Source organism: Mus musculus, chromosome 14, assembly GCF_000001635.26.
Source record: "Mus musculus strain C57BL/6J chromosome 14, GRCm38.p6 C57BL/6J".
NCBI lineage: Eukaryota > Metazoa > Chordata > Mammalia > Rodentia > Muridae > Mus > Mus musculus.
In genome coordinates this window covers 60,241,201-60,265,056 of record NC_000080.6, presented here as the reverse complement: position 1 = coordinate 60,265,056, position 23,856 = coordinate 60,241,201, and the positions used below count along the sequence as shown (strand labels likewise).

At 41.2% G+C, this 23,856-nt stretch overlaps 1 protein-coding gene and 1 long non-coding RNA gene across 5 annotated transcripts in view; one reads left to right on the top strand and one right to left on the bottom strand.

Moving 5' to 3' along the window:
* Nucleotides 1–1,149: 1,149 nt before the first annotated feature.
* Gm38641 lies at nt 1,150–13,583 on the bottom strand. Of its 2 annotated transcripts, XR_874662.3 has the most exons (4): nt 13,504–13,561; nt 11,428–11,571; nt 2,632–2,952; nt 1,150–1,386 (listed from the first exon to the last, which is right to left on the bottom strand). It is a non-coding gene; the product is annotated as a predicted gene, 38641 (long non-coding RNA). The 2 variants fall into 2 exon arrangements; XR_874661.1 differs by lacking the exon at nt 11,428–11,571 and having other exon boundaries at nt 13,504–13,583.
* Nupl1 (nucleoporin like 1) overlaps nt 13,578–23,856 on the top strand; it is a 46,196-nt gene continuing 35,917 nt past the window's right edge. For all 3 annotated transcript variants that reach the window (NM_001362440.1, NM_170591.2, NM_001362439.1), the window contains exons 1-5: nt 13,578–13,894; nt 17,591–17,733; nt 20,394–20,543; nt 21,563–21,700; nt 22,400–22,510. In NM_001362440.1, coding sequence (NP_001349369.1) covers nt 13,788–13,894; nt 17,591–17,733; nt 20,394–20,543; nt 21,563–21,700; nt 22,400–22,510 — 649 coding nt within the window. In that variant the 5' untranslated portion in view covers nt 13,578–13,787. The remainder of the gene's footprint in view (nt 13,895–17,590; nt 17,734–20,393; nt 20,544–21,562; nt 21,701–22,399; nt 22,511–23,856) is intronic.

Sequence of the window (23,856 nt, the reverse complement as noted above, 5' to 3'; positions counted from 1 at the left end):
GAGGACTGGTATTGCCCCGGCCAACCAAGCTAACCCACATGTTCAGCTAGACAAGGATCAGCAAGAGGGACTAGAAGCTTTTTCTAGGTTTAAAGATATTCCTTTTCCTGACCAAAAGGAATTTTCCAGTGAGTGCGAGACTGGATACCTCTAAATTCCAGGTTAAATTACATTTAGAAACTCATGGAGCACTGGGCTCCTGTAATGAACTATTAAATTCTATTATGATTATCAGTATTAAGTTTGAGTACATTTTGTATGGTCTTTGTTACCAAGGGGCAGGATATTACTCTTACAGGCTTATAGATAAGGCTGCACTTTAATTTAAGATGCTACATGAATGTCTTTTTTTAATTTGAAAGATATTGCTCAGGGTTGGAAAGATGGCTTATCTGTTAAGTTCTTTTTGTTTAAGTTTTTTTTTTTTGTTGTTTTTTTTTTTTTTTTTTTTTTTTGTATGTGAGTACACTGTAGCTGTACAGATGGTTGTGAGCCTTTATGTGGTTGTTGGGAATTGAATTTAGGGACCTCTGCTCGCTCTGGCCCAAAGATTTAATTATTGTTATAAATAAGTACACTGCAGTTGTCTTCAGACACATCAGAAGAAGACATCAGATCTCATTATGGATGGTTGTGAGCCACCATGTGGTTGCTGGGATTTGAACTCAAGTCCTTTGGAAGAGTGGTCAGTGCTGTTACACACTAAGCCATTTCAACAGCCCATCTGTTAAATTCTTATTAGAAACTTTTCTGATCTTTGTCTTTTGTAAATAAACAAAAATGGCTGGGATGGGCAGTTTGCCTTCCTAACGGGTAGCTGGTGTGCTCTCTCCTTGCTTCTCTGGCTGCCTCCTGCAAAAGACCTTTCAATTAAACCAACACTTTTAAACTGTTCATGGCAACCCTGGGGACCAGGAGCTGACCAAAACTTGATTAAAAACGCAGCCTATCTCTGGCTTTGCTTCTGGAATAAGCTTTGGGTCTCAAATCTCTACAACTGTACTTTGCTGTGTTCATGACAGTAACTGCCTCAGATCAGATTTCATCTACTATGTGTTATGAATTGTGGTGTCTTTACAGTTTGTACAAACATTGCTACTCTTATAGAAAGAGCAGTTTGATTACAGAAAGCAAAACTTTTCATATTTTCCTATTATTCCTTAGTATATATCAAATTAGTGTATCTTTGAATTGAGCTGTATCAGAAAAACATATCTATCTCTGTTCTACTCATAATTAAGTAGTAAAGATGTATGTGTACAAAAGAATTGTTTGTAAAAATAAATTTACCTTGTATGCTGGGGCATGACTTTAATCCCAGCACTTCAGAGACAGAGGCAAGTTGTTGCCTGTAAATTTCAGAGCATGCTGTTCCACATAGTGAGACTGTAACAAAAACAAACAAGCAAAATATTATCAGCAAATGTTTGATTTGTACACCTATTGTAAGTACCTATATAACCAAAGATAAATAAAAGTTTTTCTGCTGAAAAGGGTTCACGATTTAAAAATGTTTAAAAGATTTCCAAACAGGCCACCCTTAAGCTCTATCAATCAACTTTATTTGGTTTTGGTTAGTCTTCATTTCCTCCATAAGCAAGTCTTTTTTTTTAAACATATTTTTATTAGATATTTTCTTGATTTGCATTTCAAATGTTATCCTCTTTCCTGGTTTTCCCTCTGAAAATCCCCTATCCCCTCTTCCCTCCCCCTGCTCACCAACCCACCCACTCCTGCTTCCTGGCCCTGGCATTCCCTACCCTGGAGCATAGAGCCTTCACAGGACCATGGGCTCTCCTCCCATTGATAACCAACTAGGCCATCTCTGCTACATGTGCAGCTGGAGCCATGAGTCCCACCATGTGTACTCTTTAGTTGGTGGTTTAGTCCCTGGGAGCTTTGGGGGGATACTGGTTGGTTCATATTGTTGTTCCCCCTATGGGGCTGCAAACCCTTTTGGCACCTTGGGTCCTTTCTCTAGCTCCTTCATTGAGCAATTCTTTTAATAATTTGAGATCTTTCACAAAAACATATTTTTAAAAGGAGAACTTAAGTTAATGTTTGTCAGAAATGCAGTAACTATCAGTAAGAATCTGGCCAAATAACGAGATCTGATTAGGAAGCGGGAGCCAAGTTATAGTGAGCTATCTTTAGCCCCCCAAATAGTCACCAACTTATTGTCCATTTTTGCGTGTGACCTAACACCCTTATGACTGTTGTATTTATCCTTTTAGAATGTACAAAAAAGATCCCTAGCTTCCACCAACCCAAAGGCTAATACTGTTGTCAGAGAGCATCTGAGACCAAAGCAGAGACTGGTCTGCCTTGCTGTAATCTGCCTTCTGGATGTTTCCACTGATATAGCTGCAAAATGGCTTGACATATAACATTCTTTGTTCTATTAGTATAAAAGTTTCATACATTTCCTAACATGTTATAGCATGGTATTTGAGGTAACCTGGGTATGTGTCCCTTGAACATGTGTAGCCTCCCTTAAGCCTGAAGCAGGCTGAGTCAGAACTTGACCTTGCTGCCACTAAGGAGATTATCTAGAGTGGAGCTTTCCTCCTGCCTGTTTCCAACTACGGCCATCTGCCTGTTCATTGATTTACACCCTTTCATTTCTCTCACCTAAAAAGCAGCTTCTGAAAGCTGCGGCCGACTGCCTGCTGCATTCCTAGATTCTGATATCACTGCTGAACCTAAGCGAATCCAGCGCACGGGTCAGCACGCTGTTCCAGCTTAGTACCACACCCTTAGCAACCTTTTACCCGTTGCTTCGTGCCCCGGTACAAATTTTCTTTAATTCTTTTATTCTTCCATGGAGCTCTAAACCAGCAGTGTTTCTTCCAGTATCTTCTGCCTTTCCCAGGCCCCGCGTGGGATGCCAAATTGTTGCGAGCCGGCTAGCGGCTCACATGTCCGGGTTCAAGCCTGGGAGGCAACCTGGAGCTGAAAGAAAAGAGGGAGCTTAGGTGGGTTGAGAAATAATAGAACCAAGACAACTAGTCTGCTCAAGGTTCAAATGTTTAATGGCAGACACGCTTTATAAAGGAGGGGGAATCTGGCTCTAGAATTAACTTGTTAAGGCCTAAATAAAATGTTAAGGTCTGAATAACTGTTATCTGTCTAGCCTGACGTTTGGTATGGTTACCAATGTCATAAGAAAACTTTTTCATATGTTGTTACTGCTGTTACTAGGATGTTCTGTGCTTTGGTGTTCTTGGAAAACAATCACAATAGAAGTAAGTTAGAACTGCTTTCTATAGTCAGTCATAACAAGCTTGGGCAGGAACCAACCACCCAGCAACACTTCCTGCACCTATGTTGAGCTTTTAAGGTATTTGCCTTTATAAGCTGTCCCTGGGATGGACCCCACCATAAGAGAGACACCTGCATCTATTTAGAATAAGGCATCCACTTTGAATAGGGATCAAATAAAGTTTAAATATCCAAGACCTCCCTGGGAACTGAAAGACATGCACATGGGTAGCAGACATCCTGGTAGGAAGTTAAGACATGAATGTTAGGCAAGACAAGATCCCTGTACAGTTGAATACCCCAACCAATGCGAGTAAGATTAAATATACAACAAAGACATGTTCCTAGGGAAATCCCCTATCCCTAAATCCTGATGAGTGGAATAACTTGGAACGAATTGATTCAGCATTGCAGCCAGCTCCCGACTGACCTGTGGCCATGATTGATCAGTCCTGGGGCATAGCTCAATAAACTATCCATGTCTGACTGAGATCGGTGTTCATGTGGCTTATGCAGTGACTCCTGGACCCCAACAAACTCTTATTCTCTTTGAGAACTGTTCTTATGTTGGTAAAATGTGAATCATCAAAATATGTCTATTGTGTACAATTCAACCAAATGTAAGACAGTGCTAGGTCCCTTTCCTTTCTGTTTTTGAAGATGGAGAGTAATGTACTTCTGATTCTCTAATTAAAAATATCCTTTAAACCTTGATTTATATCCAAGACTATCACATTTCCAGGACCTGTCCATTAACTTATATTCATCATTTATAAAGAACTATAACAAAAAAAGTAAATTTCTCTTTTAAAAAGTTTGTTCTTCCCACTTTTAACTTCAAGTTGAATTTCTATTATTTGTTAGTAATATTCAGACAAAAATTTTAGGATTAATTTTGTTTTTATGTATATGTGTTTGTCTGTGCTGTTGCAGGATATTTGATCACATTGTGAACCCTGAGATTGTGAACTGAAAAAAACCTGTTTCTTGTTGTAGTGTCGCTCAGCCCTGGCACCTTTAACCTAAGAGCTCTTTGTAAATAAGAGCTAAATGAACTCAACCCTAGGTTAAGAGGTGGACAGGGAGTTGAACATAAGAAAGCCCAGGAAAGAGAAAGAGGGCCTTTGAGTTGAAGGGGGGCATTTAAGACAGAAGGAAGGGCTTTGTCCTTCTGGGACTTCCATGGAGCAGGAGGGGCATCTGGGTGCTTTCTCTGCCTCTCTGAGCTACCACAGTGTCTGGTTCCTGAGTCTTCATTTGGTAAATCAAAGATTTTGGATTTAAAACAAACAAACAAACAACAAGCTCTGAAGATGCCAGAGGAGATCAGAAGAGGGTGTTGGGTCCCCTGAAACTGGAGTTACAGGAGGCTGTGAGCTTCCTGATCTGTACTGGAAACTGATCCTCTGCAAGAGCAGCATGGACTTTCAGCTGACAGCCCATCTCTCCAGCCCTGACAAATGTCTTTCAAATACAAAGTCATCACGAGCATCTTGAGTTAAAGTGCTCCTTTATCTACAAATCTTAAGTGTTATCTCCTGACACTTGGCAGCAAAGATCACATAAGATGTACTCACGGCCTGATGCCACTATGAAAATAAAAGGCTGTTGTAGAATGTTGTCCTCCGAGCACAATAGCTATTACCACCTCAATGAGAGCAGTTGTGATATCTTCGAGAGACCCTCGTGTAGAAGCAGGAGATGTGGAGTGTGATCCCCCTGAGCTGGGATTCCAGCCACTGTCTTGTGTGCCTTGTTTCAACTGCATGTGAGTCTGCCCCACTATTCATGGTCTTAGTGGTGCCAGAGTATAAAGAGTGGGAGGCTAACAGAGAAGGGGGTTCCATCAGTGCAGCTAGCATCCATACTGAGGTGAAACCATTTGGAGATACAGGGTTTTTGGGGTCACCCCCATTTCATGTCTGTAGCTCAACCTCCAATCACAGTCCTGTAAGTTCAAAACACTCATTGTCTCCTCACACTAGCCTTGGGTGGAACGGTAACTTTGGTCTGTCATTGTGCCTCATCTGAGGTGAGATGATAACACTCACAGCTCCCTGGGGAAAGTTAACACAGCAGTTTTATATGCATAAACAGATTTTTAAATCCATTTTAAAAGTCACTAGTGCATCATTGGGCAAATGTCTAAATGCCAAATTCAGCATTATCTGTTTTTCTCTTTTCTTCAACTCAGCATTGACTGATCTCTCTTTTAAAGCACATTGCTACACAAACATTGAAAGTGCCATAAGTTAATGCTGTGGAGCAGTACCCTCTGAGCTTAAGATCCGCCATCTTCTGCCCCAACTGGTAAGAAGGACACATGCTCCACTATGTTCATAGCAGCCTTATTTATAATAGCCAGAAGCTGGAAAGAACCCAGATGCCCCTCAACAGAGGAATGGATACAGAAAATGTGGTACATCTACACAATGGAGTACTACTCAGCTATTAAAAAGAATGAATTTATGAAATTCCTAGCCAAATGGATGGACCTGGAGGGCCATGGGTGCTAGTGAGGTAACACATTCACAAAGGAACTCACACAATATGTACTCACTGATAAGTGGATATTAGCCCAAAACCTAGGATACCCAAGATATAAGATACAATTTCCTAAACACATGAAACTCAAGAAAAATGAAGACTGAAGTGTAGACACTATGCCCCTCCTTAGAAGTGGGAACAAAACACCCTTGGAAGGAGTTACAGAGACAAAGTTTGGAGCTGAGATGAAAGGATGGACCATGTAGAGACTGCCATATCCAGGGATCCACCCCATAATCAGCATCCAAACATTGACACCATTGCATACACTAGCAAGATTTTATCGAAAGGACCCAGATGTAGCTGTCTCTTGTGAGACTATGCCGGGGCCTAGCAAACACAGAAGTGGATGCTCACAGTCAGCTAATGGATGGATCACAGGGCTCCCAATGGAGGAGCTAGAGAAAGTACCCAAGGAGCTAAAGGGATCTGCAACCCTATAGGTGGAACAACAATATGAATTAACCAGTACCCTGGATCTCTTGACTCTAGCTGCATATGTATCAAAAGATGGCCTAGTCGGCCATCACTGGAAAGAGAGGCCCATTGGACACGCAAACTTTATATGCCCCAGTACAGGGGAACGCCAGGGCCAAAAAGGGGGAGTGGGTGGGTAGGGGAGTGGGGGTGGGTGGGTATGGGGGACTTTTGGTATAGCATTGGAAATGTAAATGAGCTAAATACCTAATAAAAAATGGAAAAGAAAAAAAATAAATTGGTATCAAACCCACAGGGGAAAAAAAAAAGATCCACCATCTTCATCAAAGCATGTGACTACGTGCAAGCTCTGTTGGCATTCTCTCAAAGCAGGAAGGGCTGAGGTGGGTCATGGGACCATGAGATTCCAGGCAGTTCCCCCTATACTTCCTGCTGTTGTTAGTTGTGTGTTTCTACCTATAATTGCATATGGCCTCATGTTACCAGAGGTGCTGAAGTATACAATGTGTGTAAGATTAACTGAAGGAGGGATATTGTCTATGCAACAATGGGGAAGTCATTATACTGAGGTGAGTTTTAAGTGCATGTGCGTGAGCTTGTGTGGTGTGGTGTGTGTGTGTGTGTGTGTGTGTGTGTGTGTGTGTAGGCACCAAAGGCATCAGATACCCTAGAACCCTGGAGCTGGAGACACATGTGGTTATGGTCCACTGGCCATGGGTGCTAGCATCTTGAGTCCTCTAAAAGAGCAGAAAGTTCTCTTGACAGATGGGCCATCTCTTCAACACCAACATTCCAATGTCAAAAGGCAATTATAGTTTTCATCCTGTCATTACAAATTCTGTCAAGATTTAAAAAAAAAATTTAGTGTGAGACTAATAAAGATCATATGTCCAGGATTTAACCAAATAACCAAACCAAACCTAGAAAATTCACTAGCACTTAAAGAATGAACCAATGTGTGATTTTTGTATTCTTCATATTTCTTTTGCAGGCCCCTATTAAAAAATTAGTTGAGACTCCCAAAACACTGTTTGATTCTAAATCTTTTTAAGAAATAAATAGTAAATCACACCACATGTCAAAACCATCACGATTGGCACATTAAAACATGGTTCTAACATGCTTTGGGGTCTGCATCTTGGCTTTTCAAACCAGCATCAGTTACTTTCAAAGCTCTCCAAATGGCTGAAAAAGCTACATAATAATTATGACTGATTGTCTCAGCTCCTGATGGTTCAATCCTCAGCCAGGATTGTTTTAGTTTATACCAGATACTGCACTCACAAACTTTCATGATCTTGAGATGACCCTGCAGCAATTTCCACTTAGACTAGAGAAGGAAGCAGTTATGGTTGGCCTAGCTGCAGGCTGGTATGACTGATCCTAAACAGGTGTCCTGTGACTGGTGCAAGCACAAATGCAGGGTGCTCTGTGATGGACACTATACTGTGCTATATAAAAGGGCTGTTCGGGCTTACTTAGTCAACTGGGAGACGCCCTCCTGGAGGCCCAGTAAAAGGTAGCTCACAAATTTCTCTCTCATTTGTTTGCTTTGAGATAGAGTCTCACTGTGTGGCTCCGGTTGTCCTGAAACTCGCTATGTTGAAATGTTGGTGTTGAAATGATGGCCCATCCATTAAGAGAACCTTTTGCTCTTATAGAGGAGTCAAGTTGCTAGCACCTATGGCCAGTGGATCACAAGTACCTGTGTCTCCAGCTCTAGGGTTTCTGATGTACACACACACACACACACACACACACACACACACACACACACACACGGCTGGCTTTGAACTCATAGAGATCTGTCTGTCTCTGCCTCTGGAATGCTGAGATTAAAGGCATGCACCACTACACCCCGCTTACCTGTTCCTTTTTTTTTTTTCTCTCTTACTTTCAGTAATGCAGGCTGACCTGACAATATAGAGAAAGAAGCAATTGACAACCCAGTGGCAGTGCCAGTGGCAGTGAAACAATATCTGGAAGACAGCAGGACAAGCCATAAAAGCAGCACAGAAAACAGCTGACGACCCAAGAAAGTAGCCAGGGTGCAAATAAAAAGTAAGGTCTGCAGAATAAGATGGACAGAACCAGGTAAGAGACACCGCAGGTCCTGGTCACTGAAAATGCTCTTAGACAGACAGGACTGTATGGGAGGAGCTGTTAACATTGGCTGTTTCAAGTGCTGAGGAATCCCTGATGTGACAGCCTGGATGTTGCAATTCCATCTCCTACCAAGGGCTAAGGGGGGCCTACTTCTTGACCCATCCCACAACTGTAGCAACTCTACAGCTTAGGATGCCAGTAACCTGAAGCCTGCATTAGAGCTGTAACAATAATGGATCCTGCCTGCTGTCGCTCTCACCCTCTCACCCGGTTGCTCTTGGTTATTAGACACTGAGTGCTCCACAGGGAGACTAGCTTCTCCCTGCTTACTCCAGGATTTCTACACATGGAGAATAAAAGGACCCAGCCAGTCTGTTAGAAACACTTGCATTTCGGTTTAAGAAGGGATTCTACTAACACTTGGATTTATTCCAAAGAAATAAGGCAGTGTAGTTTTCAGTGTAGTTTTTGGAACAATTCTCCATCTCCTCTGGATTTTGTGATTGAGGTGCATTCATTCCGTATTAGTGTAGGCACTCATTGAAACTAGCTCTGTGTAGGCTGGAGAGGTGGTGACTTAGCAGTTAAAAAAACTTGCTGTACAAAAGAACAAGAAGCAGAATTCAGATTCCAGCATCTACATCAAAGACAGATGTGGTCCTGTGCATACTGGTAAGCCTAGAGCTAAGAGCAGAATGACGACAGGATTGCCTAGGGTTTGCTAACTACCAGCTTCAAGTTCAGTGAGAAATCTTGCCTCAAAAGAATCAGCTAAGAGTGATAAAAGAGATCAAATGATGCCTGCCTCTGGCCTCTGTGCATGCAACACCGACACACACACACACACACACACACACACATACACACACACACCACATACACCTCATATACATAAATTCTTCTCTCTCTCTCTCTCTCTCTCTCTCTCTCTCTCTCTCTCTCTCGTGTGTGTGTGTGTGTGTGTGTGTGTGTATGATCCTATAGAGGGATATTCCTTAATAAAATAACATATTATTACATGAACAAAATGCTACCTACGACACAGCAAGTTCAATGTGACCAGCAAATAGTTTGTAATTGTTGCAAATAGAGCCATGTGTGATTTATTTATTTATTTATTTATTTTTAGTTCCTCTGACACTATTTAGAAGCATTTTCTTTCCATGGGATGTCTGGTAAAATTTGGAGCCAATACAACTGACAACTAGTAGGTCTAGGCCAGCCGCAATGTGCCAGAAAACCCACAGAAAAAAATCCTCCTGCCCTAGATGGCAGGGGTGAAAAGGTCGAGAAGCCCTGCTCCATGTTGTCCAAGACTTGTGAACGAAGCAGTTTCACATTTGTAATTAGAAAGTGGTACTTTTAGGATTGGTAAGATGACTCATGAGTCAACCCAAGTTCAATCCTTAGAACCTCTACAGATGTCCTGTGGCACAGTTGTACACACACACACACACACACACACACACACACACACACACACACACACACACACACAGCTCTGAAAAGATGAGAATACAGAAAGGCAAATTACACTGTATAATACACCTCAAGACTCTGACAGTAAAACTTTTTATGTCATTTTGCTTTAAACTATTGTCTTGTCTGTTCATTGCTTGTTTCTTGACAGTTAACATTTTCTCTTTTCCAAATTTTCTGACAGTAATACTGATATTAGCTAATGTCTACTATGATTATCAGGTGACAGGAAGGACACTGAGTATCTTATCAGTGTTATGGGGAAAGTACTGTTACTTCTCTCATTTCAAAGATGACAAAAATGAAATAGGATGAAGTTGTCTGATATTACAGAGTGGATAATGTTAAGAGTCATGGCATTAAGCCAGACAGTCTGACTCCAGAGTCTGCATTCTTATTAACCATTCTATATTGACTTGCTTTTCAAAATCCATATTGAAGTTCCATTTACTGTAATATGAGAAGCTTGAAAATCACTCTGCTTAAAAGAAAACCTCAAGTAATAGAAAATATAAGATCAATTCTATGAAGAATTAAATAGCTGGCAAGACAGTGAGATCTTATAGCTAGAAATATGGTGGAATGTATGCATCTACAGAGGTGAGCAAGATACTGATATTGATGCTGCAGGAAGACCATGCCATGCCAATCAGATGAGTTTACTATCTGTTTTGATACCCTCTTAGATGCCCAACTAAAAGTCCAAGTGCAGGGTTCACTTTAGGTGAGAATCCAATGGAAGCCCCAACTACATAACACCCTAGACAGAAACTCCTCCAATCCAGTGCCCCCAGAGAAGGATCCACCTTGACAATGAGAACAGAAAGAGCAGAGCTTGTGTTGGAAACATTAAAACCATGAAAATGCCACTAGGCAGATTTATATTCTGGATTCATTTGAATTATCTAATCCAAGAACATTCAAGAGGTAAATGGTGTTTAATTGGGCCGGGGCTAGTGGTGCCTCAAGACTTTAAAGTAGCAAGCACCAAGTCCTTGCTGGTGCAATATGCCTCTGTAATGAACCTCAAATAATTCTGATAATCTTCCAAGGAAAATTAAATTAAGGGCTGGAGAGATGGCTCAGCAGTTAAGAGCACTGACTACTCTTCTAGAGGTCCTGAGTTCAATTCCCAGCAACCATATGGTGGTTTACAACCATCTGAAATAGGGTCCGATACCCTCTTCTGGTGTGTCTGAAGACAGCTACAGTGTACTCACATACATAAAATAAAAATAAATGTTAAAAAAAGAAAGAAAATTAAATTCAAATCAGTAAAGAAGCACATAAGGAACTGTTTTTGAAGTGGTGGGAGGAATAAGAGATTGTATATTCATCAGGCTTAGCTTACTAAAAACATTATGCAGATCAGTATAAGGACATAGAAGACAATAGAAACATTAGCAATGTCATGGCAAAGAGTGCTTAGATGATCCTTTGGAGGAGGCTTGGTTGCTTACACTAGACTAGGTTTTGTGTGACCTTTTCCTGGGGAGATATGAACAAACACCTACTCACTCCAGATAGGGAGTGACAAAGGACACATCCCACCGATATCTCGTTTGGGCAACCAACAAATTCACCGGGCTTACTTACAGGAGTGGGTTAGGAGTACAAAACAGCTGCATATGAAATCTTATCTCAGCATGGAGGGGGCTTCTCCAGAAGTGTATAGATGGAGTCCCCTCTTCAGTTAACTTTCCACACTCTGTAAATTGTAGCACCTCTCAACACCACATGCTGCTGGGGCAGAATTACATACAATTGGGAAGCATTAACAGAGGCAAGGGACTTTTTAAGTCTAGTCTTAAACTTTATGTATCCACTAGCATGCAATATATTATAATACCATTGATCAAAAATTCCAGGTTTTTTGTCTCTGTGGGATATGGGTCAACTATCACTGTTGTATAGCTAAACTTTGCCATAAATCATACATGAATATATGATAATTTGAATGTATCTTCTGAAGCTTTCTTTCTTTCTTTCTTTCTTTCTTTTTTTTTTTGCACAAGCTTTTATTAGAGTCAGGTTGAGATTTTTCAGTAATTTTTGAATTTTAAAGTCACAGATTTACAGAATTACTGAAAGTATTCCATATGCCCACAGTTTTTCTGGTCATAGACATATATTAGTCTCTACTATATTTTAAAATAATCATCCTTTCTCACTGACCTTATGAGTCCTCAGAGCCAGACATGTAGCTCTTGCTAATTTTATGTTGGTATTTTCAAGTTTTGGAGCCTTTCAATAAAAATCTGGGTTCCTCTTAGGTTTTTTGTTTTTGTTTTTTTTTTTCCAGTTAAAAGGAAAGTTTACTGGGACATTCATGCCACTACTGCACCAATAAAGATATCTTGCCAGGTTACTCCTTATTGTAGTTTGCATGGCTCATGGCTGACATGACATCATGTGCCAAACACACCTTTTGACGTCATCTAACTTTTGTGACCTGCCAAAGGGAAATGGCGAGGAACAGAGTTTTCATCACTATGAGTATTTGGGGGAGAGGACAGGGCTCTACAATGAATCTGGAGGGTGTTCCGGTTCAGCCAACTGCAGGTAGCAATGCTCAAGGTCAACACAAAACAAGTGCTGAATTGTGGGGGAGCTGTGAGAAAAGAAGTGCCAAGGATTTGTCATATAAAGGGCACTGAGGGCCAGACTCAGAGACCGTTGGGCTTTTGTTCGAATCACTACCATGGGGAGGATTGTGCTTTAGCATAAATCTGAGGGGTCTGATGATGGGATCAATTTCATCGAACAAAACTTGGCAGCTGGTCAACGCACTTGCAGGAATAGTATGCCAATTCCTGCCAGAGAATTAAAGAACCATGATATGATGGCAGTGTCCCCAGACCACCGCTAAGAAGCATTTCTTGGTGCCCACGTTGCTCCGGGTGCCCGTACATTCTAATTTACATCCCTCTGGGTTTTTTTTTTTTTTCAGATTTATTTATTTTATGTATGAGTGCACTGTAGCTGTCTTCAGACACACCAGAAGAGGACATCAGATCCCTTTACAGATGGTTGTGAGCCACCATGTGGTTGCTAGGAAATTGAACTCAGGATCTCTGGAAGAGCAGTCGGTGCTGAGCCAGCTCTCCAGCCAGATCGCTCATCCCTGTCCTTACACTTTCCAATTCGCAGTTCCTCTCGTAAATACCCCAAGTTATGGGAAAGCCACATAGCCAGGAAGCAGTCTTCAGGGAAGGTCCCCAAGAACGGCACCCATCCCATTCACCGTCCACTAGGATTTGGGGCACAGTGTCCTGACCTCAGACTCGGAGGCAGAGGAGCCTGGCAGTGTCACGCCGCCCCGCTGAACCCTCCGTGCAGGAAGCACAAGCGTGCAGTACCATGGGGTGCTGACCGGAAGCGTGTGCGACTTAAAACCCGTACATTTCTGGACCCTCAAAAGGTAGACACCCTCTTTTTTTCTCGGGTGCAGCGACACCCAAATGAAACTCAGACGTCCCCTTGGAGGAATGTGAGGTGACGACCAAGGTCTTCTCCAACTCTAGAACTCTACGCATGGCTTTTGACAGGAGGCCGGACCGAAGCCGCACTCCAGGGCCTTCATTCAGGAAGTAAAGCACGAAATCCCGCGAGACTCTCCGGGCACTTCAGGGGCTTAGCGCTTTAAGCGAGTAGGCGGGGCGCCCACCTTACCTCATCCGCCCGGCCTCACACGAGTACCGCTTCCACTCCGATCCCAGGGTTCCCTGCGCGGCGGGCGCGCTTCTAGTGCGTTCGGCGCGCGGGCGGTGTCGCGCATGCGTTCGCCTGTGGCTCCGCCCACTCCGCCCTCGCCTTGCCGCACCGCCGCTTGGGGTTGTTTCCCACCCGGTACCCGCTGGGCACCAGCTATGTGGCACGTCCCTCTTCGGCAGTGAAGGGACAGAAGCGTCCTAGGCCTCTCCACCCTAGCTGACGCCTTCGCGCCAAGGGCCGCCATGGCCACGGGGTTCTCCTTCGGGTCTGGGACCCTCGGCTCCACCACTGTGGCCCCCGGCGGGACCGGAGCGGGCAGCGGCTTCTCCTTCGGGACCGTCGCGTCTAGGTAATGGTGCCGCCTAGCAGGGGACCCTGGTGCTTCCCCGCGGAGGTCTGCACATCGAGGCCTGCCTTCAGGCTGCTAGGCTTCCCTACGAGCCGCGCAGTGGGCTGTGGACCCCTGCCGCCGAGGCTCTGCAGTCCCCGGTCGCGCCGCGACGACGCGGAGTGGGCCCGACTGCGGGAAGCGGCCTGGAGTCGCGGCTACGCCTACGCGACCCCTCGGGTTCAGGGATAGAATGAGTGTTGAATGAATGACAGCTTGTTGCTGGCTTTTAGGAACAGAAAAATAGGTAGGATGTAAGTTAAAAAAAATATCCCCGGGTGGTTTAGATTTCGGTTTTGAACGTTACGATGCATTGGATTTATGATTTTTTGTTTGTTTCAAGCCTTTGTGCCACAGGACCCCCTTCTGTCTTTTTAACATTTTTATGGCATGTATTGTATCATAGTTATTTTGTGCCCTATACAGATTAGCATAGCATCGCAAAGCATTTTGTGTTATAACCATCCACCACATGATCTTTTCCGTTCACTGCAAGCTTAAGTGGTATATTCTTCAGTTTGTGTAATAGATTCCGGTAGTGACAGATGAGTAGCTAGGGATTCCAAAAAGCTATTTCACTGAAAGCATTAATCACTCAGACTCGGCCTTTGGTAAAGAGTTGATCAAATGAGGAAATGTGTACTCGAAGGACAGGTATCTCCCGAGGCATAACAAGACCTATAGGCTTAATGTCTCAAAGAAAGCTCGCTCTCTCTCTCTCTCTCTCTCTCTCTCTCTCTCTCTTAACAGCCCCCGTTAGATACAGCAAATCCAAAATAACAGTACAATCAGACTGCCCCAGTTAAGTCCCATTTTTGCATATGCTTTCTTAATCTTCACTACCTATGTTGTCGAGACACAGGCGACGGTGTGCTCTGCTGTCTCTTTTAACTTTCACCTTGTTTTCTTGTGTCATCGATTAACTGGCTTTAGGTTTGTCGTTTTTAATGGTGTATCTTACTTAGTTCTTTTTTTTTTAAAGATTTTAATTATTTTTATTTAATGTGTGTGGGTGTTCTGCTTGCATCTGTGCATCATGGCTGTGCATTGCCCTTAAATACCAGAAGAGTCCGTCAGACACCCCCCCCCCCCAACCACCACCACTACCACACCACACCACACTGGAGTTAAGGCCCACTGTGAGCTACCAAGTTTTAAATTTAAAATGGAGGGATAGTTTGGGAAGTGGTGGTGCACGCCTTTAATCCCAACACTCTGGAAGCAGAGGCAGGCAGATTTCTGAGTTCCAAGCCAGCCTGGTCTACAAAGTGAGTTCCAGGACAGTCAGGGCTACACAGAGAAACCCTGTCTCGAAAAACAAAACAAGACAAAATATATAAATAGTATATATATTATATAAATATATATCATATATTTTATATATATAAAATGAAATAAAGTACTTTTAGTTTTAAGTCATGGGAGACTAACACAACAGAGTACTCCTGCCTTTACTCATCATTTGTAACTGCATTCTAGTTCTTTAAGAAGCTCCTTTGTCACTGTGACACTCTGCTTACTAGACATCGTCTGCTACTTGCCTTCCTATTGAAAGTATTCGTTTTAAGTGTTTAAATTGCAGCTTTCCCCTCTTGGGTTCCTAGGGTGTGCAGAAGACTGAATGACTCTTCTGGCTGACTGTGGGGTTGATAGTTCCTGGACCTAAGCAGCATGATATTCTGACCAGGACTGTGGTTGTCTTAATTTTAGCTAGCAATTGGTTGTTTTTTTAAATCGGAGCTATCTCTCCATCACCTTGCAGGTGGTTGGTGTGCTTGCCCATGCTCGCTTGAGTGCACGCGCTCTCTCGCTTGCTCTCTCTCTCATCTCTCTCTCTCTCTCTCTCTCTCTCTCTCTCTCTCTCTCGTGTGTGTGTGTGTGTGTGTGTGTGTGTGTGTGTGCGCGCGCGCCTGTGTATTTGGTAGACAAGCCTTCATCCCTGAGCCATGCCCAGCCTCTTTTTCAATGTTTTAAAACAAGTATTATGCTGCATTGAATGAAGGTCTTACAAGGTGGAAGTGCTGTCCTGTGGAACTGTACCCCATTGTTCCTTTCTACGTTTATTTCATGGCAGACTCAGAAGTCCAAGTTGACCTAGAACTCACTTGAAGCTTGGGTAGGCCTTGATTTGACAATCCCACTACTTAAGTAGCATATATTACAGACCTGTGCCACCAATTCTAGATGCCTTTTTCTTTTTTAATTTGAGACTGTCTCATTAAGTTGTCCAGGCAAACTTGAAATTTGTAATTTCCTGAATAACTGGGATTATAGGCATGCCACCGTACTTGTTGTGATTTTGGCTTTCAGAAGAAACAGAATTGGAAGTAATAAATACGTAACATGAGAAGTAAGAGTTCCCATTGTGTTTTATGTTCTATTAATTTTCCTATGTGATTTTTGAGGTATCAAATTCTTGAAACTTGTTGGTTATTTTTATAATCTTTCCCCCTATAGGTAGCAAACTTTGACCTCTAATGGTTGAGATGAACAGCTTTTTTTTTTTTTTTTGGTTGTTCGAGACAGGGTTTCTCTGTGTAGCCCTGGCTGTTCTGGAACTCACTTTGTAGACCAGGCTGGCCTCAAACTCAGAAATCCACCTGCCTCTGCTTCCCTAGTGCTGGGATTAAAGACGCCACAACTGCCCGGCTCCAGCTGTCCTTTATTTAGGTTTCCAGAAGCTATGTAAAGAGTTTCTTCTGTAAACATACAGTCTATTTTTTTTTTAAAAGATTTATTTATATTATATGTAAGTACACTGTAGCTGTCTTCAGAAACGCCAGAAGAGGGCGTCAGATCTCATTACAGATGGTTGTGAGCCACCATGTGGTTGCTGGGATTTGAACTCAGGACTTTTGGAAGAACAGTCAGTGCTCTTAACTGCTGAGCCATTCTCTAGCTCAACACACAGTCTTTACAGAGGACATGATACTTACTGTAGCAGTAAAGGAGCAGCAGTAACCTACCTAGAGTAACGTATGCATGTCTTTTTATGTGAGTCATTGTTGAACTATTGTAATTAGAAGTGTGGACTGTTCTCAAGTAGTTCAAAGGAAAAACAGTCATCTGTGGCCATTTAAAATATGCTAGGGGTCGAGTGAAGACTTGAGATTGAGAGCATTGTGTTCCTTGCTGATGTCTACTGTAGTCTTGTGATCTGACATCCTAATTGCAGTAGAGTGCTTTCCCAGCCTTGTTGTGTTCCTTGCTTTTGTAGTAGTGAAGTTTGAAATGTGCACTTGCTAAGCAAGGGCTACTGCTGCACTATGTCTCAGGCCACACTTTTCCTTAAATTTTGAGGTGTGGTCTTATTAAATTTCCCAGGCTGCCCGTGAATGCACTGTGTAGTCCACACGGGCCAAGAAGGTGTGATTCCTTTGCCTCCCAAATAGCTAACAGGTTCAGTACAAATTATTTAAGATGAAATGTATATTTATATTTATTTTTAAGGAGAAAAGGAAGGTGTTTGAATTTGTTAGGCGTATTTCTTTCAATGTCTTTTGGGTCATAGATTTTATGAGAGAAAACAATTTTAAACAGTTAATTTCTTTTTTTTAAATTTTTCAAAGTAAATATTAGCCATAGCAGACTTTTTTTTCTTTTTTCTCTCTCTCTCTCTCTTTTTTTTTTTTTTTTTTGTTTGTTTCTCTAAACAAGCACACCTTCTGTGGGACTCAACTTTGGATCTCTTGGAAGCTCTGTGACCCCAGCATCTACATCTGCTTCAGCTGGTGGTTTTGGAACAGGCCTCTTTGGATCTAAGCCTGCCACTGGATTTACTCTAGGAGGAACAAGTGCAGGTAAGGAGAATGGTCTTGTTCTTAGGGTAAATGAGATATTTCTTTCTTGGTTTCTGTCTTAGTCAGGGTTTCTGTTCCTGCACAAACATCGTGACCAAGAAGCAAGTCCATGTTGCTTTTCCTAACCAAAGGAAGTCAGGACTGGAACTCAAGCAGGTCAGGGAGCAGGAGCTGATGCAGAGGCCATGGAGGGATGTTCTTTACTGGCTTGCTTCCCCTGGCTTGCTCAGCCTGCTCTCTTATAGAACCAAGACTACCAGCCCAGAGATGGTCCCACCCACAAGGGGTCTTTCCCCCTTGATCACTAATTGAGAAGATGCCTTACAGCTGGATCTCATGGAGGCATTTCCTCAACTGAAGCCTGAAGCTCCTTTCTCTGTGACAGTCTCCATCTTCTGTCTTTATTTTAAAAGTCATCACTGCATCTCTGGAATTGGATGTTTGTATTGGTGAAGGAGCCGCTCCAGAGAAGCATTTGAAAGTTGTAAACGTGAATCAAGATGGTTTTTTTAAATTATATACTACAGTATTTTTCATTAGTAAAGATGCTTAAGGCAGTTTACCAATATGTTGTAAATTTTGATATTAAAATAGGTAGAAAGTATAGTTCTTTAGTTTCTGGCACACATTTGAGTGGTAGCTTTTTGGATGATAGTACCTTATAGCTTTAGTACTTCAAATATCTTTTTTATTCTCAGGGAAAATGCTTGTGTTTGTTACTATAATCATATATCAGTCTTATTACAAGTATATTATTCTCTGAAAGTGGAATCTAGAAGGAAACCATCTTCATTGATCATTCAGTTTGTCTTTTGTTGTCACTGAGAATAGCAGCTACAGCTATAAAGTTAATTCTAAGTAAGAATTTTTGAGAAGAGAACAAACTGCTTTTCTAATGAATTGTGGATTTTCTCCTCTTGTACTATTTCAGTGTAGGAGAAAGAATAATTATAAAGAACTTTGTATAGATCCCACATAATGGTTTTTTCAAAGCCTTTCAGTATTTGGGTATATAAAAACTGAATGCTTCAATGTCATGCCTTTGTAAGTTAGAGATGTATTTTAAACATAGGTAGTTTTGGATGTGGAACCAAAACTTTCACTAGTTGCCTTAAAAAAAAAATTAACCAGAGACAAGGATTAAACCTCACAGACAGGGGCTGGATGGCTCAGTGGTTAAGAACACTGATTGTTCTTCCAAAGGTCCTGAGTTCAAATCCCAGCAACCACATGGTGGCTCACAGCCATCCATAATGAGATCTGATGCCCTCTTTTGGTGTGTCTGAAGACAGCTACAGTGTACTTACATATAATAATAAATAAATCTTTAAAAAAACGAAAAAAACTTACTTAAAAAAACAAAACAAAACAACAACAACAACAACAACAAAAAACCAAAAAAACCTCACAGAAATAAAGGCAAGTGGTCTTCCACTGAGAGCTGTGCTCCCAGCCCCATAATTCTGTGATGTTATAGATAACTAAAAGTTTCACTTCGAGGACAGAACTGTTAACATCTTACAACTTTTCAGAGACAACCAGGGTTTGCTTCTAAGACTGTCACATAGTCTTTTTTCCTCTAAGGAGTCATAGACCTAAAAATGTAATGAACATAAATCCACATCCAAAACTACCTATAATGTTTTCCAGGGTGCCAGTAATCTAACAATATTTTTGAGATAAAATTAATAAGATTTGGAACTAAAGCAATGCAAAAGAAGGACAATGTGTCAGAGTTTCTGCCTTGAGTGATTGAATTGACTGGTGAGGGTATTAGCTGGCTTTTGTGTTGTGGTTAGATGCATGACTCAAAGGGACATCAAGATCCACCAACCAGTAGGGATTCAGGTAGGCATAGATTCAGGCTCATGGAAGGGTGTGGTAGTGCATGCTGTGCTTTCAGTAGTAGGGAGGCTAACACAGTAGTATTGCTGTGGATACTTAGTGAGATACTGCCCTAGTAAACCAAAGAAGCTGGTGCCAGTTAGGGTTAGATTCCTGTAGCTGTGGTTGGAATGATGAAACTGGAGAGATCAGTGGTGTAAGCAGCAGCAGAACTCTGGGAGCAATGCAGGAAGGAGATGTACAGGCAAAGCCTGAAAAGGAGGAGTGAGGAGAGGGCTTGGTACTGGAGTCCAGAGGAAGAGGATTTCCAGGAGTAAGGTCTGGGTGGGACAGGAGGGGCTATTTTTCTGTTGAGAGCAAAGCAGGTGGAGGGAATAAGTGCTACTGTACGAAAGCCTGGGGGGGGGGGGGGAATTGAAATTGATCACAGTATTAGAGTGGTTGTTTTTGCATTTTTCTTTGGTTGCTAGCCCCGCAACCAATCCCCACCCCCCTCCGCTTTCTGAGACAGGGTCTCACTGTGTTGCTCTGACTGTTTTGGAACTTATATACCAGGATACCAGGTTGGCTTAGCATTCAGAGATTGCCTGGCTCTGCCTCCTGAGTATTGCGATCAAAGGTGTGAACCACCACACCCATCTTTTAGTTCTTTTTCTTAACCCGAAGGTTTTATATTCACCATAATTTAGTCCTGACTTGTGTATCTCTATTCTACTTAGGGTAGATAGAGAAAAGGATCCCAGACATAAAATACTCATGAAGACCAGCATAATATCTGTATGATTAAGATAAAAATGAGATTTTTTTTTAAACAGGAACAGCAGCAACAACATCTGCGTCTACAACAGGCTTCAGTTTAGGATTCAGTAAACCTGCGGCATCTGCCACACCATTTGCCCTGCCTGTCACTTCTACCTCAGCTAGTGGTCTTACTCTCTCATCTGCTCTGACATCAACTCCAGCAGGTGAGACAGAATGGGAAGAAAGTTGAATTTGTTGGTTATAGTAAAGTTTTTTCCAGTTAGCGAGCGAATACCCAGTAACCATTTAAATTAAACAACTCAGGGGTGGGGAGATGGTTCAGTAGGTAAATTGTTTTGCTGTACAAGCATAAACACTTTTAAAAGCACAACTATACTTTGGGAAATTTATTTGAATTAGTTATTGATTTTGTCCTACTGATCTATTGCCTTTTCAGTCAGGTTTAGTGGTCCACACCTGTGATTTGGGAGGGAGCCACAGGGGGAACTTGAGTTTAAGGCAAGGATTGGCTAGGTAACAAGACTTTATCTGGAAAAATAAGTTAGCATTGGCTATTAAAGCTGTTATGACTATCTTGAAATATGGTCTCTACTACTTACATAATAAACAGAGTCAAAGGGTAGAGATGTTTTTATTGTCTGTTTTTAAGAGATTGTTAAGAGATTGGCAGAAAGTGTAAAGATGTTTGTACTTACCTAGTTCATGATTCATTTACTTTTAAAGGCAGAATTGTTGGCTGGGATTAAAAACTATATTGTTGTTTAGAGTTAGTTACTGGGTGCCATTGTAATAGCTCTCAAAGCTATTTTGTTGGATGAGGGGGAAATAGGGTCACTAGTTTCTGCTTTGAAACTACTATTACTCTTCACTACTATTACTCTTTATTCTGAGTATTTCCAAAAGTTTTTTGAGCATATAGTTTCAGATGTGTCTGAATTCTAGTTTTGAGAATGTACTCCTATTGTTTCTGTTGTTTTTGTTTTTTAAAAGATTTATTTATTTACTTTATGTGAGTTCACTGTCCCTCTCTTTAGATACACCAGAAGAGGGCATCAGATCCCATTATATGGTGAGCCATCATGTGGGTGCTGGGAATTGAACTCAGGACCTGGAATCAGTGCTCTTAACTTCTGAGCCATTTCTCCAGCCCCTCCCTGTGGTGTTTTAAAGTACTATTTCTGTGTGAAGGCTATTCATTTCTTTCTCTGTCTTTTACTTTCAGCATCCACAGGATTTACTTTGAATAACTTGGGAGCAACACCAGCCACAACTACAACAGCATCAACTGGGCTTTCTTTAGGGGGAGCCTTAGCTGGTTTGGGAGGTTCACTTTTTCAGAGTGGAAACACAGCAACATCAGGTAATTGATAGTATTTCTTTTCCAAAAGTAAATATTTGTATTTAAATTTACTTCATTTTAGCTTGCTAACTATTTTAGCTTTTTTTTTTATAATCTGTTTTTCTTTCAGTATGAAAACCAGTAAGTGTAGGAATGCATTGGTTTGTGGAAAAATAGGTTTGTCAACCAAATATCTAGTTAGCTTGTAAATATAATGACTATGATTAACTGTAGTCCATTTGAACGTTTTTGCCAGTGAGGTGAGATTTAAATAAGTAAATAAAGGTTACATAGTTTTTAAACACTTTTTTTTTTAAAGAATAACTGAGAATGTGTAGTATTTAACATTTAAGGTATATCACATTTATATTTTACACATTCATACTAGATTATTTTAAAATTGTGCGATTCCAAAATAGCAATCAGCAGGATGTAAATATATCATGTGGAATAGATTTTGTAAAAAAAGTTTTTAAAATAACTAAAAATAGAATGTTTACCTATATCAAATTAGATATAGTCAGGCCCTTTGATAATGAAAGATCCCAACTTCCAAATTAAATGTTATTGAATCCAACAAGATTATCAATATTTACCCAACTCAAGCTCCAGATTTTTTTCATGTTATTTTCCTAAAACAAGTAGGAAGGAAATGTATGGTCTTAAAGTCAGGAAAGTTGATAAAAATGGTATTGACAATGGTGGTTTGTTCATTTCCAGGTCTCGGACAAAATGCTTTAAGCTTGTCTTTGGGAACTACAGCACCTACTTCAGCTGCCAGCAATGAAGGCCTTGGTGGTATAGACTTTAGTACCTCATCAGATAAGAAGAGTAAGTGACGATACTTCAGTGTGGTGTTCTGACATCATGGCTAGGGTGCCTGGAAGATCACTAGTGTGGTTGACCACTAAGACTCATTAGGATGGTACCTTCACGTTTGTTTATATTATCAATAGTACACAAATTTTATATGTTGAGCATAAGCTATTTATAAATAGCTTAAGCTTATGTCTTGTATAGCTATGTTAATGTATATTTAATGCTTATTTGTAAATCAGGACAATGCTCTGTATATTTTGTAATCTTTTACTCAGTTAATATTGGAAATACTTAGTTATTATTCCATTGCTGTGCTAACACACCATGATCAAGGCAACTCTGTAAGAGTTATTTGGCTTACAATTGCAGAGGGCTAATAGTCAATTATAACAGAGCAGAGATAGTCAGTGACAGGCAGCTGGATCTTCACTTGACAGTCCACATCAAGTACAGCATACAGAAAGTGGAGACAGCAAACAGCAAACTGGGAATGGCATATGGGTTTTGAAAACTGAGCCAAACCCTGGTTACAAACTTATCCAGCAGCGCCACACATTCTAATCTTACCCAAATTGCCACAAACTGGGGTCTCATTTATTTAGATTCTATGGGGGACATCTCATTCAAACTACCACAGTACATTTAGTTTTAAGAAAATGAGCTGTTTAGGTAAACAAATCCCTATTTTTTATTACCCTGTTTCATCAAATCTTAGACTTCAGTTTTAGAAGGAAGGTTCCAAATTCAGAAATGTTGAGCAGTGAAAGGTAGTGATAAACTAATTATTCCATATTTTTATGGAAAAATAAACATGAAATGTCATGGAAGAAGAACTAAAAAATCCATTTATAGTAAAAGTGAGTGACAAATGATTTTAAAATGTAGAGTACTTGATTTTTACATGCTTTCTCAGATTTTAACATCTTTTTTTGTTGCTTTTGTTCTGTTTTTAGAGACAGGGTTTCTCTGTGTAGTTCTGGCTGTCCTGGAACTCACGCTGTAGGCCAGGCTGGCCTCAAACTCAGAAATCTGCCTGCCTCTGCCTCCCCAATTGCTGGGATTAAAGGCTTGTGCCACCACTGCCTGGCTACATTTTAACATCTTTGAAATCAGTATGTGTCTTATGGATTCAATTTTAGAGATGAATGGACTGTGCTATGTATGAGACAGAAATTCAATTAGTGTTGAATAACTTAACAATAAGAGCAGTACCTCAGAAAATGTATGGATCACAGGGTTGAGTTTACAAATGGAGAAAACATATTTACCTAATGAACATTTGAAGAGAATGTTTTATCTCATTACTACTGTAAGAAATAGATGTTGAATGGTAGTGGATTAGCATTTTAAGCGATGTC